Source organism: Macaca nemestrina, chromosome 1 (assembly GCF_043159975.1).
Source record: "Macaca nemestrina isolate mMacNem1 chromosome 1, mMacNem.hap1, whole genome shotgun sequence".
In the NCBI taxonomy this organism is placed as follows: Eukaryota; Metazoa; Chordata; class Mammalia; order Primates; family Cercopithecidae; genus Macaca; species Macaca nemestrina.
The window spans coordinates 86422500-86435457 of NC_092125.1; the positions used below are offsets into that span (position 1 = coordinate 86422500).

General features: G+C 55.6%; 1 protein-coding gene across 10 annotated transcripts in view; it reads left to right on the forward strand.

Annotated features, from left to right (window-relative positions):
- The first annotated feature begins 295 nt into the window (after window positions 1-295).
- LOC105499669 (iron-sulfur cluster assembly factor IBA57) overlaps window positions 296-12958 on the forward strand; it is a 40022-nt gene continuing 27359 nt past the window's right edge. For 2 of the 10 annotated variants that reach the window (XR_011615234.1, XR_011615232.1), the window contains exons 1-4: window positions 296-820; window positions 4557-4678; window positions 8781-9121; window positions 9214-9382. Coding sequence is in view for 8 of the 10 variants with exons in the window: in XM_011772404.3 (XP_011770706.2) it covers window positions 480-820; window positions 8781-9121; window positions 9214-9605 (1074 nt within the window). In the remaining 2 variants the exon portion in view is untranslated. The other 8 variants (XM_071081881.1, XM_071081861.1, XM_071081870.1 and 5 more) reach the window with 8 other exon arrangements.

Consider the following 12958-nt stretch of genomic DNA (forward strand, 5'->3'; position numbering starts at 1 on the left):
GGGAGTTTCAGGTTGGGAGGATGAAGAGGTTCTCGAGATGGGTGGCGGTGCCCGACACGAGTGGGTGAAAGCGAGGCATGCCCCGAATAGGACACAAGAAGGCGCTTAAGAGGTGGGCAGAAATCTCGTTACCTGCCGAGGGTGGAGCCTACGTGCTGACGGATAGGTCGAGCCCCCGCCCCGAAACACACCCCGCGCACGATGCTCCGCCCCCCACGCATGCCCCACCCACCCAGCATGCACGCTCGTCCCGCCCGCCCCTTCCAGCCCGGGCGGACCTGCTCCTCACGCACGCACGCTCTGTTGGCCCCGACTCGCACTGCTCCTCCCCTCAAGCACGCACGTTTCGTTCACCCCTCACGCACGCACTCTGCGCCCGCCCCTTCCCGCCTCCCTCCGGCGGCCGCCGCCAGGGGCCGCTGTGGCACCCGCCCCTCCTGCTTCCGTGGGCCCTTCCCGCTGCCGCACTCTTGTCCAAGATGGCGGCCGCGGCGCTGCTTCGAGGCGCGGCTCCGGGGCGCGGCGGCCCGGCCTGGCGCTGGTGGCTGCGCGCGGCCCCAAGGTGCCGCCTGGCCCACAGCTTCCGCAGTCCTGGTGGCGACCCAACGGCCGCAGCGACCTGGGCCTGCTTCCGGCTGGATGGCCGCACCCTGCTGCGCGTGCGCGGCCCCGACGCGGCGCCCTTCCTGCTAGGGCTGCTGACCAATGAACTGCCGCTTCCGGGTCCCGCGGCCGGGGGGGCCCCGCCTCTTGCGCGCGCGGGCTACGCCCACTTCCTGAACGTGCAGGGCCGGACGCTCTATGATGTTATCTTGTACGGGTGAGCGCGTGTTAGGAGGGCGCTAGGGGGCGGGCACCCAGGGGAGTGGCCAGGGACCGGCACCCAGGGGAAAGGCGGGCGCCCGGGGCCTGCAGAAGGCGTGGGAGGTGGGCACCTGGGGAGGGCCGGGATGGGGTGGAAGTTCAAGGGCGGGTGGGCCAGCGACTGGCACTCAGGGTCGGGCACCCAAGAGATTCCGCTTGGGATAGACACCCAGGGGAAGCTCACCCAGGGCCCAGCACCCAGAGGAGGACTCGGCTCGACACCCAGGGATGGTTCAGCGACTCATCCAGGGGAGGCCTGGGTGCCCGCCTACCATGTCAGAGCAGAGGCATCTCTAGGTGGGCACCTCCCAAGTGGGCCACCTGGTGACCCTTCTCCCTCCGCAGAGACAAGGGGTTCAGGGCCCCCGCCTGGTGGCAGAGCTGTGTTTCTGAGTGACAGCTTGTGGTGACACTCGTGGGTTCTGTTTACCTTGTGTTTCTCTGTGTCCCCTCCCAGATCTCACCATTGCTGGTCACACTGGCATTTGGTTCTGTCATTTGTGCTGATATCACGACTGTCAGTGATGTTCATGCCGGGTCAGGGCCGTGACAGCTTACAGCCTGGGGTTTCCCTTGCCCAGCTTCTAGGGACCTGGATCCCTGAAACCTCCCCCCGGTGAAGTGGATCTGGCTCGCGGCCGCCTGCCTGCTGTCTCGTCCTCTTCAGCTTACTCCTGTGTTTTGGTTTCAGGGGATGGACACCTTTTTAATGACTTCCTGAGCTACGTGGGGTGAATTTTTGGACTCATTGTGTCTCTGCCAGTGGCTTTACCTGATATCCTGGCTGGGTGTGAAAATCTATCTTGGAAATTGTCACCGAGAATGTTCACATCACAACTTTGTTTTCTCGCTGCCAGCTTTTCTGAGAAGTCTAGTGCCGTTCTTATTTGTATGTGAACTATGTTTTTCTCTGTAAGCTTTTCGAAACTTTTCTTTATCTTTGATGGTGTGAAATGTCTTGCTGATGTGTCTTAGTTTGGTCTTTTTCCATATCACATTGCTGGGCATTTAGTGCGCTCTTTAAATGTAGAACCGGAGTTGGTGAAATATGGCCCTTAGGTCAGACTCAGCCCATTACCTGTATTTATAATAAAACTCTCTGGGAACCCCGCCGATTGGATTCCATGTGGTCTGGGGCTGCTTTTTTTTTGAGACAGAGTTTTGCTTTTGTTGTCCAGGTGGAGTGCAATGGCACAATCTTGGCTCACTGCAACCTCTGCCTCCAGGGTTCAAGAGATTCTCCCGCCTCAGCCTCCTGAGTAACTGGGACTACAGGTGCCTGCCACCATGCCCGGCTAATTTTTGTGTTTTTAGTAGAGACAGAGTTTCACCATATTGGCCAGACTGTTTTCAAACTCCTGACCTCAGGTGATCCACTCGCCTCGGCCTCCCAAAGTGGTGGGATTACAGGCATGAGCCACTGCACCCGGCCTGGGGCTGCTTTTGCCTAGAGTGGCAGAGTTGTGGCATGAGTGTGGCCCTCAAGCCTAAGTTATTCACTGGCCCTTTACAGAAAAAGTGTGCCCACCCTAGCTCAATAGGCTTAAATCTTCATGTCCCAGTTCAGAGATGTAGTCATCATTGTTTGTCTTATGTATTCATTACATTTTGTCTAGCTACTTTAATTTCTTCATCTTAAGAACTATAGTCTTTGATTATTTTGAGCCTTCTATGTCAGTACTGTGCTGTTCACATGTTAGCCTTACAGTGATGTTGTTTTTGGTCCCCAAATTCCCTTCCATATTTCTATAGTCCTCTTTTATTCTTTTCCCTTTGAGTCCTAGTTCTATTGAATTCCTATTCTTAATAATTGTTCTGTGGTATAAAGTACAGCTGACTTTGCACTGCGTGGGTCACCTATATATGGATTTTCCTTCACCTCTGCCACCCTGAGACGGCAAGACCAACCTTTGCTCTCCTTCCTCCTTCTCAGCCTACTCAACATGGAGACCATGAGGATGAAGACATTTATGGTGATCCATTTCCATTCAGTGAAGAGGAACTGCATTTCCTCTTCCTTAGGATTTTCTTTCTGGGATTTGTAGCTTACCATATTGTTATACAGTATATAATAGCATAAAACATAGAAAATATGTGCAACTTGACTGCGTATGTTATACATAAGGCTTCCAGTCAACAGGAATCTGTTAGTAGTTAAGCCTTTGGGGAGTCAAAGCTTAAAGGTGGGTTTTCAACTGTGTGGGGACCAGTGCCCCTAGCCCTTGCATAGTTCAAGGGTCAACTGTCTGTCCTTTCTGCGTCTCAGGGTTTTTTCCTATTCATCCTTTCTTGCCTAGTCTAGAGCTTGTCTGTAGATCTGTTGGGCCCCAGTTCCCCTTACCAAGCATATGCTTGGTGGCTTTTCTGTGGCTTTCTATTTGCTCTCATTGTAGTGGTCTCTGTCCTCGAGGTCTGCAGAAGGAGTTAATTTTCTTCGCTTGTGCTGGGTGTCTGGTGTGTCCGCCACTGTTCTGAGTGCTGAGGGTACTGGAGGTGGCTCTGTTCTTCCCCAGCTCAGCACTGAAGGGTGATATCATCCACCTCTGGTCTCGCTTCTGAGATGTGACACAAAGTCACAGGCTAGGGAGCTCCACTCTGAGGGGTTGGGTGGGGCAGGACCATCCTCCATGGGATTCAGCATCCGTGTAATAATACTTGAAACCCTCTAGCTTCAGTTCTGTTGGAATTCATGGCCCTGTTTCTCCTCAGCCATCGGAAGAAGGACACGACAAGGTCACCTCCTCAATTGGCTCCCCAGGGGTGTTGGGCGACAGGTGTCCAGATGCCACCCCTCCCAACTCTGTGGCATGGGTGGGCTTAGGGCTGCGCTCATTGGGCACGTTTAGTTCAGTTCATGAGGTTACACTCTTTTCCTTGTCGGGCTGCTGTTGGCTGTTGACCTCTCTCTCTGTGGTTTGCCCTCTCTGGTCACTCCTCTGGGGAGAGGGCAGCCTACAGGTCAGGGGCCACCTCTCGCTGGAAGCCTCCGTGTGTTCCTGCTTCTCTGGTCATTCCCTGCCCATCATTCCTCTGTGGGTTTTTTCTGACTGTAAGATTTTTTATTTCAACTCTGATACTTGCTAATATATCATCCTGAGCCATTGCTTCCTTAAAGCCCCGTATTCTTGTTTCCTGGATGTAGTGCCTTCTTTCAGATGAAGCTATACTTTTTTGGTTGTTGTCTTTTAATGGGAGTTGCTTTTTATAGCAGTTTTAGGTTCTCAACAAAACAGCAGAATGTGCAGAGATTTCCCATATTACCCCACAACTTCCCCTATCATCAACATCCCCCACCAAAGTGCTGTTTTCGCCACAATTGATGAACCTCTGTTGACGTACCATCATCACTTGGAGTGCATAGTTTTCATGAGGGTCACTCTTGGCTTGGTGCGTTCATAAGTTAGGCAAATGTATGATGACACATGTCCACCATTGTAGCATCACATACAGTAGTGTCACTGCCCTGAAATCCTCTGTGCCCTGCCCATCCATCCATCTCCCATAACTCCTGGCCACCACTGATGTTTTTAGTGTCTCCATAGTTTCACGCTTTCCAGAATGTCCTGTAGTTGGACTCATGCATCTGTAGCCTCTTCACATTGGCGTCCTTCACTTAGTGATAATGCGTTTAGATTCCTCCATGTTTTTTCATAGCTTGACAGCTAATTTTTGTTTTGTTTTGTTTTTTTAAGATGGACTCTCGCTCTGTCGCCCAGGCTGGAGTGCAGTGGCCGGATCTCAGCTCACTGCAAGCTCCGCTTCCTAGGTTTACGCCATTCTCCTGCCTCAGCCTCCCGAGTAGCTGGGACTACAGGTGCCCACCACCACGCCCGGCTAGTTTTTTGTATTTTTTTTTATTAGAAACGGGGTTTCACTGTGTTAGCCAGGATGGTCTCAATCTCCTGACCTTGTGATCTGCCTGTCTCGGCCTCCCAAAGTGTTGGGATTACAGGCTTGAGCCACCGCACCAGCATTTTTTTTAGATGGAGCCTTGCTTTGTCGCCCAGGCTGGAGTGCAGTGGTACAGTTGTAGCTCACTGTACCTTCAAACTTCTGGGCTGAAGTGATCCTCCCACCTCAGCCTCCCAAGTAGCCAGGACTACAGGTAGTTGAGATCTCACTATGTTGCTCGGGCTGGTCTTGAACTCCTGGGCTCAGGCGAGTCTCCTGCCTCAGCTTTGCAAAGTATTGGGATTGCAGGCATGAGCCACCATGCCTGGCCTCCTTGGGGTCCTTTTCTGTCAGTTGGTTTTGATCTCTCTTCATGTAGGAGGCAGAGAGAGGCTGTAGGGTCATGTCGCAGGTAGGATTGTGGTCCAGTGGCCGTGCTGTGATCTGGCCGGGGCAAGGATGTGGACTCAGTGCAGGGCTCAGCAGGCCCAAGAGTGTCAGGGCTGTGGCCTTGTGTCTGTCCAGCACTGAGGGGCAGGAGAGACTTGTCAGGCCTCTGGTGGCCTGGGAAGGAGGAAGGAGAGAGAAGGGAAGGAGTCAGGCCGGGCCCCAGGGCAGTGTTTTCCTGAACATGACCGGAAACCCTTGGGTCTGATGGCTAGGGGACCCTTTCTCTCAGTTGGCTGGGCCAGAGCCACCCCTGACCTCCCTCCACTTCCTGCACCCTTCCTCCCACCGGGGCTTCTGGGCTCAGCAAACAAAAGCACAGGACACCCAGGTCCATCTCAGACGAGCAACGATGATTTGTACGTACATCTTGTGCGGTATTTTGGGTACACTAAAAAAGTCATTGGTCGTTGATGTGAAATTCTGATTTAACCAGGTGCCCTGTATTTTCTCTGGCAACCCTGTCCCCTGCGCCCCTCGGCGGTATCTGGAAATATTTTTGGTTGTCATGATGGGATGTGGTACAGGCAAGGGGTGCTGCTCAGCATCTGGACAGCCCCCACCATGGATAACGATGAGACTGAGAAAGCTCCCCAGGCCAGGGCTCTCCTTTGCAGCTAGTCTCCTGGCAGTCTTCAGGTGTGGCAGGGGTTGGGGTGGGCCTGGGGGTCATGTCCCAGCTCAGTTGGTCCTGAGAAGCTGCTTGGTAGACAGTCACCGGCACAGAGGGCTGGAAAGTGCCCTTGACCCCAGAACCTGGGTCCTGTGAGGACATCCACCCTGTGGGAGGCCAGGGAGTGCTCAGCAGATGGGGGCAGCAGGGGATTTCAGCATGGGTGGGGGTTCCAGCCAAGGCAGGCAACTGAGCCAGCCCCACCTCAGAGTGCAGGGGCCCTCAGCTTAATCTTCTCTGGGCTCCACTCTCGACTGATGGACCCATGGGGCACCCTGGCCCCACCCTGCCTGTCCTGCCCCAGCTCCTGCCCTTGCCCTGTAGGACTCTGCGGCCTCCCCTGTGCCTGTGTGCCCAGCTTACTAGACCCTGGACCTGCGATCCCTCAGCTCCACTCTAGTCCCCTTACTTTGTCCCTCTACTCTGCCTGGCGCTGCTCAGCTCCTCCCTGCCTGTCCAGTGCCCAGCACCCTGTGCCCATGACCTCACATCTGTCCCTCCGCCCGGGTCCCCTGCTCACCTGTGTTTTAGTCCATCTTTGTCTGCTGACCCTAATGTAGACTTTAAAAATACAAATACGCATGCATGTGGTTAAAAACTTGCTGATGTCAGATGGCTGGGATGAAAGGACTGCCTGCTGCCTTCCCTCTTGTAGTGCTCGGACACCTCTGCAGGGGAAGTTCCTTGTTTTTTTTTTTTTTTCCCCCACTTCTTATTTTGAAATAATTATAGATTTGCAGGAAGTTGCAAAAAAAAAAAAAAAAAAAAAAAAAACCTGTGGGAGGAGATCGCATAGACCCTTCCCCAGTTCCCCTGATTGCACACACAGGGCACATCTGGGGTCTCTGGATTTGCGTGTCTTACTTTGTGCGTGTGTGCATGCATGTGTATAACTGCGATTTTCTAACGTGCGAATACCTGTGGCCATGATCAGGCCCATGCGGCTTCCTACTCCTGCCCCTGAATGGGCACCCCCAACACCTCGAAACCTGTTCTCCAGCTGTAAAATTGTGTCATTTCAGGAGTGTCATAGATGGATGCACCGGCCTGTTATTTTTTGGCCTTACCCTTTTCCCTCACCATAGTGCCCTCAGATCCACCCACTTCTGTCCATCTCCGGCTCCCTGTACTTGCTGAGAAGTCCCCTGTCGTGTGGTGGCACCTTGATTCTCCCCTTTTGGCCATTACTAGTAGAGCTGGCTGCTGTGAGCTTTCGCTGCAGCAGGTTTTGTGTGAACTGCAGTGTTCATTCCTCAGTGATCCATGCCCGGAAGTGAGAGAGCCAGGTCACGGGGTAGTTGCTTGTTTGATATTGTGAGGACTTGCACCCTGTCTTCCAGAGGGACGCCCGTTTTGCCTCCACACCAGCAGCATGCCAGTGACCTGGTTTCTCCTCGTGCTGGCCAGCGTTTGGGTTTGCCACTGCGTCTGTCTGGGACACATTGCCTGTGTTTCCCTGGTGGCGTGGTGACCTTTTTGCACCACACCTGCGGCTGCCCCTCTGTGCTGTCCTTTCTGTTCCTCCCATCATCTTAGCCCCACATGTGTAAATGACGTATGTTCCCCTCCCTTGCCAGTGTTGTTTTTGATGTCCTGTGACCACTGTCTTGGAGGGCGGGCCAGCTCCACTGGCTGTCACAGCTGGCTATGCCCACCCTCCCTGCATCAGGGTCCTCAGTGAGACCTGTGCCCACTGGTTCTGGGTGATGAGTGTGAACATTCTCTGTGGCTGCTGGCATGTGGGCATGATCACAGGGTAAAGTGAGACTGCAGAGATGAGGGCAGCAGGCCCCCACTTGGCACCTGAAGCTCTGGGCGGCTGGCAAGGACTGAGCCCTCTTCTGGCTGGAAGGGGCTGGGCCACCAGCTGTGGGCTCCTCTCTGGCAGGCCATCTGGGAGTCTTATTACCTCCCTGTCTCAGCTCTCACCGGTCTGTGAAGCCTTGTGCAGTCCACACCTGCAATCAACCCTAGCCATGGAGGTGGCTGCACCCGAGGTATCTCCACTTAGTGCCCCCCACCTGACATGCCCCACACTGCCCGGGCCTCTCCTCTCCCCACCATCCATCTGGTCAGGGGTCATTCGTGTGGTGCCTGCCCAAATCCTCTGAGGAGGGCTGCCTGGAGTGCAGGTCAGAATGGCTCTGGGGTTGGGTTCTGAGACTTGACTTGGGGAGGCAGGTGGTGGACATAGGTAGAGTGGTCCTCAGGCATATTGTACCTCCCTGACCTCCTCCTGGGCTCCTTGCTCCTCCCTCCTGCCCACCTTAGGACCCTCGGGCTCCTCGATGGCTTCCCTGGGCTGGAGCAGGCAGGTCTGGTTCTCAGTGGCTGTGCATACTGTTCCTCTGTGGGGCCCTGCCCGTCCCTGCTCCCGCATCCAGTGGACTGTTGTCATTTCTTCCCTAGGCTTTGGGACTACTCCAGACGATGCCCTTGGGCAGGCTATTGTAGTTCTGCCAGTCCCTGGGCAAACAGGGTCTGTCTGCGCTAGCCCCTGTGAGCTTGTCTCTGCCTGCTTAGAGGAGAGCTCTGGAGGCGCAGCTCCGCGTGGCTGTGGGCAGGGCTCTCCATGCGCTGGTCCAGGTGTGCCCTGCCTGGCCTGATGTGCGTTGTCTGCACGTATCCTGGCATTGCTGTGGGCATGGCACTCTGCGCTGTTCTCCATGGTGCTCACATCTAGCTGTGGCTATGGCTATGGGCGTGGCTCGCTGTGGCGTGGCTCCCTGCTTGTGGTGACCCAGGCACTTGCCTTGAAGGTGCAGTCCCTTGTGGCTGAGGGCAGGGCTCCTTGCGTTGGTCCACGGTGTACTCCTCTGCCCGGGTAAGGCTAGCTCCGTCATGCAGCCCTTTCTGGCCCACGCACTTGGTGAGCTGGCATGCACCCCTGCCTCTCTCCCTGCAGGCTCCAGGAACACTCGGAGGAGGTGTCTGGCTTTCTCCTGGAGTGTGACAGCTCCGTGCAGGGCGCACTGCAGAAGCACCTCGCGCTGTACAGGATCCGGCGGAAGGTCACGGTGGAGCCGCACCCGGAGCTGCGAGTGTGGGCAGTGTTGCCCAGTTCCCCTGAGGCCTGCGGGAATGCACCGTTGCAGGAGAGTGCAGGGGCTGCTGCCATCCTCATCCGCGACCCGCGAACAGCACGCATGGGGTGGCGGCTCCTCACCCAGGACGAAGGCCCAGCCCTGGTGTCGGGGGGCCGGCTCGGGGACCTGTGGGATTATCACCAGCACCGATACCTGCAAGGTATGGGCAGGGTGGGCGCGCAGGACTGGATTGCATGGGTAGGGCTAGACGATGTTCAGTTCTTGCTGGTTTCCCTCCTCCGATCCCTGCAGGCGTTCCTGAGGGGGTCGGAGACTTGCCTCCTGGGGTGGCCTTGCCACTGGAGTCCAACCTGGCCTTCATGAACGGCGTGAGCTTCACCAAAGGCTGCTACATCGGCCAGGAGCTGACAGCCCGCACCCACCACATGGGCGTCATCCGCAAGCGCCTCTTCCCTGTCAGGTTCTTGGACCCCCTTCCTGCCAGTGGCATCACCCCCGGTGCCACGGTGCTGACTGCGTCAGGACAGACTGTGGGCAAGTTCAGGGCCGGCCAGGGCAACGTGGGGCTGGCCCTGCTGTGGTCAGAGAAGATCAAGGGTCCTCTGCACATCAGAGCCTCTGAGGGTGCTCAGGTGGCCTTAGCCGCATCTGTGCCAGACTGGTGGCCTACAGTCTCCAAGTAGCCCGAAGCCTTGGCTGGTGCAGGCTGATGGGGAGGCTGGGGCCTGGGGCCTCTGTCCTCTGTCGGGGGTCTTCCCATTCCATCTGTCTGCTGTGCCTACTGGGTGGGAGCCCTGGTTCCCATCTGGGAAAGTCCTCCTTGTAGGTGCCCTGCCTGGCCCCGCCCATGCTCAAGGGCCCCAGGCACGTGGGTTGTTTTCTCACTGGGCTTCCTGTGGCCCCAGAGGAGCCCACTGTGTGAGTGCTGAGCTCCAGGTGGCGCCGGGCCCCAATTGTGGCTCCACACAGGGTTGTCTGGGAGGATGGGACAGTGTCTCTGGCCAGCACGGGCAGCTTCTGTGCCTTGCACCCCACTCTGCCCAGCATGAGCCTCATGGGAGGTTGGTCCCTGTGCCTGGAAGCTGGGCGGTGTCCAGGGTCTGCAGGCTGGGGCTCCGGCTTTGGGAGTTGTTTCACCGTGCTTGTTTCCAGCATGTCTCAGGGTGGGGTTGTGCGTGGTTTAGAGGGGTCTGGGACATTGGATCAGGTGGCATGTGGGTTTCTGTGCATGGAGGAGCACACAGGGCTGAGCCACCAGGTATCCCATGCTGGAGGCTTGTGGAAGGCTGTGCCCATTGTCCATGTTTCCCCACCTCTGTTCCTCCTCAGAGCCCTCCAGGAGCATGGGGTAGGGCCAGCTCAGGGCTCAAGAGCCAGCAAGGCAGAGTTCTGCATGTGTGTGCTGGGTTTCGGCACTGCCTGTGTTTGCAGTGAGAGTGACTTGCTGTCAGTCGTGGGGTGCAGCCTCCTGTTCACCCACTGGCTTCCCCCTTCCCACTGAAGTGTGAGCTCCATGTTTCAGGGCATTTATTAAAGAGTGAGCCACAAGCAGCCCCTTGGGAGCTCTGGTTTCATTTGGGGGAGAGGGAGGTGGGGGCTTAGTTTTTGGGATCTGGCTGACGACCCTGGCAACAGCTGTCCCTTGAGAATGCCTAGACCTACCAGATGAAGCACTTGGCATGGCTGCAGGCCAGCAGGGGAGGCCTCAGAGGCCCAGGCTGGGCATGTGGGTGCCGAGTCTGCAAAGGACAGCCCCATGGCTGTGAGCTGTTGGCTGCAGGGCACAGGGCCTGGGGGGCAGGCATTTGGGCCACCAAGCTGGACCTTAGGGTGGTCACGGAGGGCCAAGCAGGCAAGGAGCCTGTGCAGCCATCCTGGGGGGCCACAGGTGCTCTCTAGAAACCTTCAGCCATGGCAGTTTCAGGGCCAGGGGTCTAAAGGCAGCTCTGAGCTGCTGTGTAGTTTGCCATCACCACGGAGAAGGGTGTAGAGTGGATGCACGGGAGGAAGTGGCTGCAGCTGGAGGGAAGAGGAGGGCTGTCCAGTCCCACCTGCTGCGGTAAGCTCTCCTGTGGGCAAGGAAACAACTAGGTGGCCCTGACCCCTGGGGTCCTGAGAGCCGGTGGCCTTCAGCCCCTCTTGGACAGGTCATGCTCTGGAAGTCCCCAGTGCAGGATGGATTCCAGACCAGCATCCCTGCAACCTTTCCAGCCCCACCGGCTGCTGCTTTAAGCTGTCATGGAGACATTTGATCAGCTTCCCGGCCAGTTTTCTCTCCAGCTCAGCCAGGAGTAGATGCCTGTGGCCCGTGTCACCAAGAGCTGGTGTCTCCTGCATGAGGGGCATGCACCCCTGGAATGAGGGTCTGTGCCTCGAGCTCAAAGTGCCCTGGCTCCCTCATCTGCCTGAGGTTGCCTGGCATTCCCAGCAGGACCTCCTTGAGTGCTGCAGCATCTGGGAGCATCCTAGCCTGTCCTGTGGGTGTGGCTGGGTGGTGAGCCAGGAAGGAAGCACGCCACTCCAGAGTGAGGTGCTGCCTGAGCCATCCTGTGCCCCCTCAGTGTCTTCAGGTCTCTGCAGGTGTCAGGATCTCAAAATACTTGGTTCATATAAAACACATTCCGTGTTCTTCTGTGTCCTTTTTTTTTTTTTTTTTTTTTTGAGATGGAGTCTTGCTCTGTTGCCCAGGCTGGAGTGCAGTGGCACAATCTCAGCTCACTGCAAGCTCCGCCTCCCAGGTTCCAGTGATTTTCCTGCCTCAGCCTCCTGGGTAGCTGGGACTACAGGCACATGCCCCATGCCTGGCTAATTTTTGTATTTTTAGTAGCGACAGGGTTTCACCATGTTGGCCAGGATGGTCTCGATTACAGGCATGAGCCACTGTGCCCAGCCTTTTCTCTGTCTTTAAAAAGGAAAGTATCAGTCAACAAAAGAGCCCCTCTGTCATACAAACCAAATCAGTTTTCACCAAAATGTCCTTAGTCCTCTCAGAAAGGCCTGGCCTTTAGGACCTTGGAAGCAGGCCTAAAGCCTAAAGCGCATCAGCAGGGTCAGAGCTTTGCGTTCAGGAGCACTGGGGTCTGCTGAGAGCTGGTGCGTCCGCTCCAAAACTGCACACTGCTCTTCTGTCTGCTTTAGTTTATGTTGTAAAAACATAGGAAGTTAGCGTGTGTGCGCGTGTGTGTGTGTGTGTGTGTGTGAATTCAAGGCATAAGGTACAGTTGTGTTATGTGGGTATAGTGCATGGTGGTGCAATCTGGGCTTCTTACCTTCACCTGTCCTGCCACCCCTCATTAGAGTCCCTCATGTCCGCCTTCTGCCTTCCACTTTCTGAGCTCACATTGCCTGTTGGGCAGCTCCTGCTTATGAGTCAGGACGTGTGGTGTTTGACTCTCTGTTTCTGAGTTGTTTTACTTAACACAGTGTATAGTGCATCTTTAAGAAAGCATGCTTATATTTTCCTTTCAAAGCCAGGTAGGTTGGGTATGGTGGCTCATGCCTGTGATCTTTGGGAGGCTGAGGCAGGAGGATTGCTTGAGCCCAGGAGTTTGAGAGCAGCCTGGGCAACATATCAAGACTCTGTCTCTTAAAAAAAAAAAAGTTAGCCAGGCATGGTGGAGCCCAGGAGGTTGAGGCTGCAGTGAGCTGTGATTGTGCCACTGCGCTCCAGCCTGGGCAACAGAGCAAGACCCTGTCTTAAAACAAAGAAAAAATAAAAAAGAAGAGAAGTTGCAGTTGGTAGTATTTCCAGAGCCCAGCAGACAGTGTAGAAACTGTGAGAAACCCACCTCCAAATCAGGCCTTTGATAGAAAACATCCTAAGAAGTATACGTTCATTGTAAAATCATCATCATCATCATCTTCTAATCCCCAAGGAGACAAGCTCCCTGTTCTGTGTTCTTGTATGAGACAGTCAGTCAAGTGCAGCCTGAGAGGAGAGGCAGGAGCCCAGGAGAGCTTCTGCCAGACCTTTCCTGGTGCTTCCCCAGGAAAGGCAAGGTATGGCAGGTGTGTGGCCGGCGAGCTGGAGTGATTT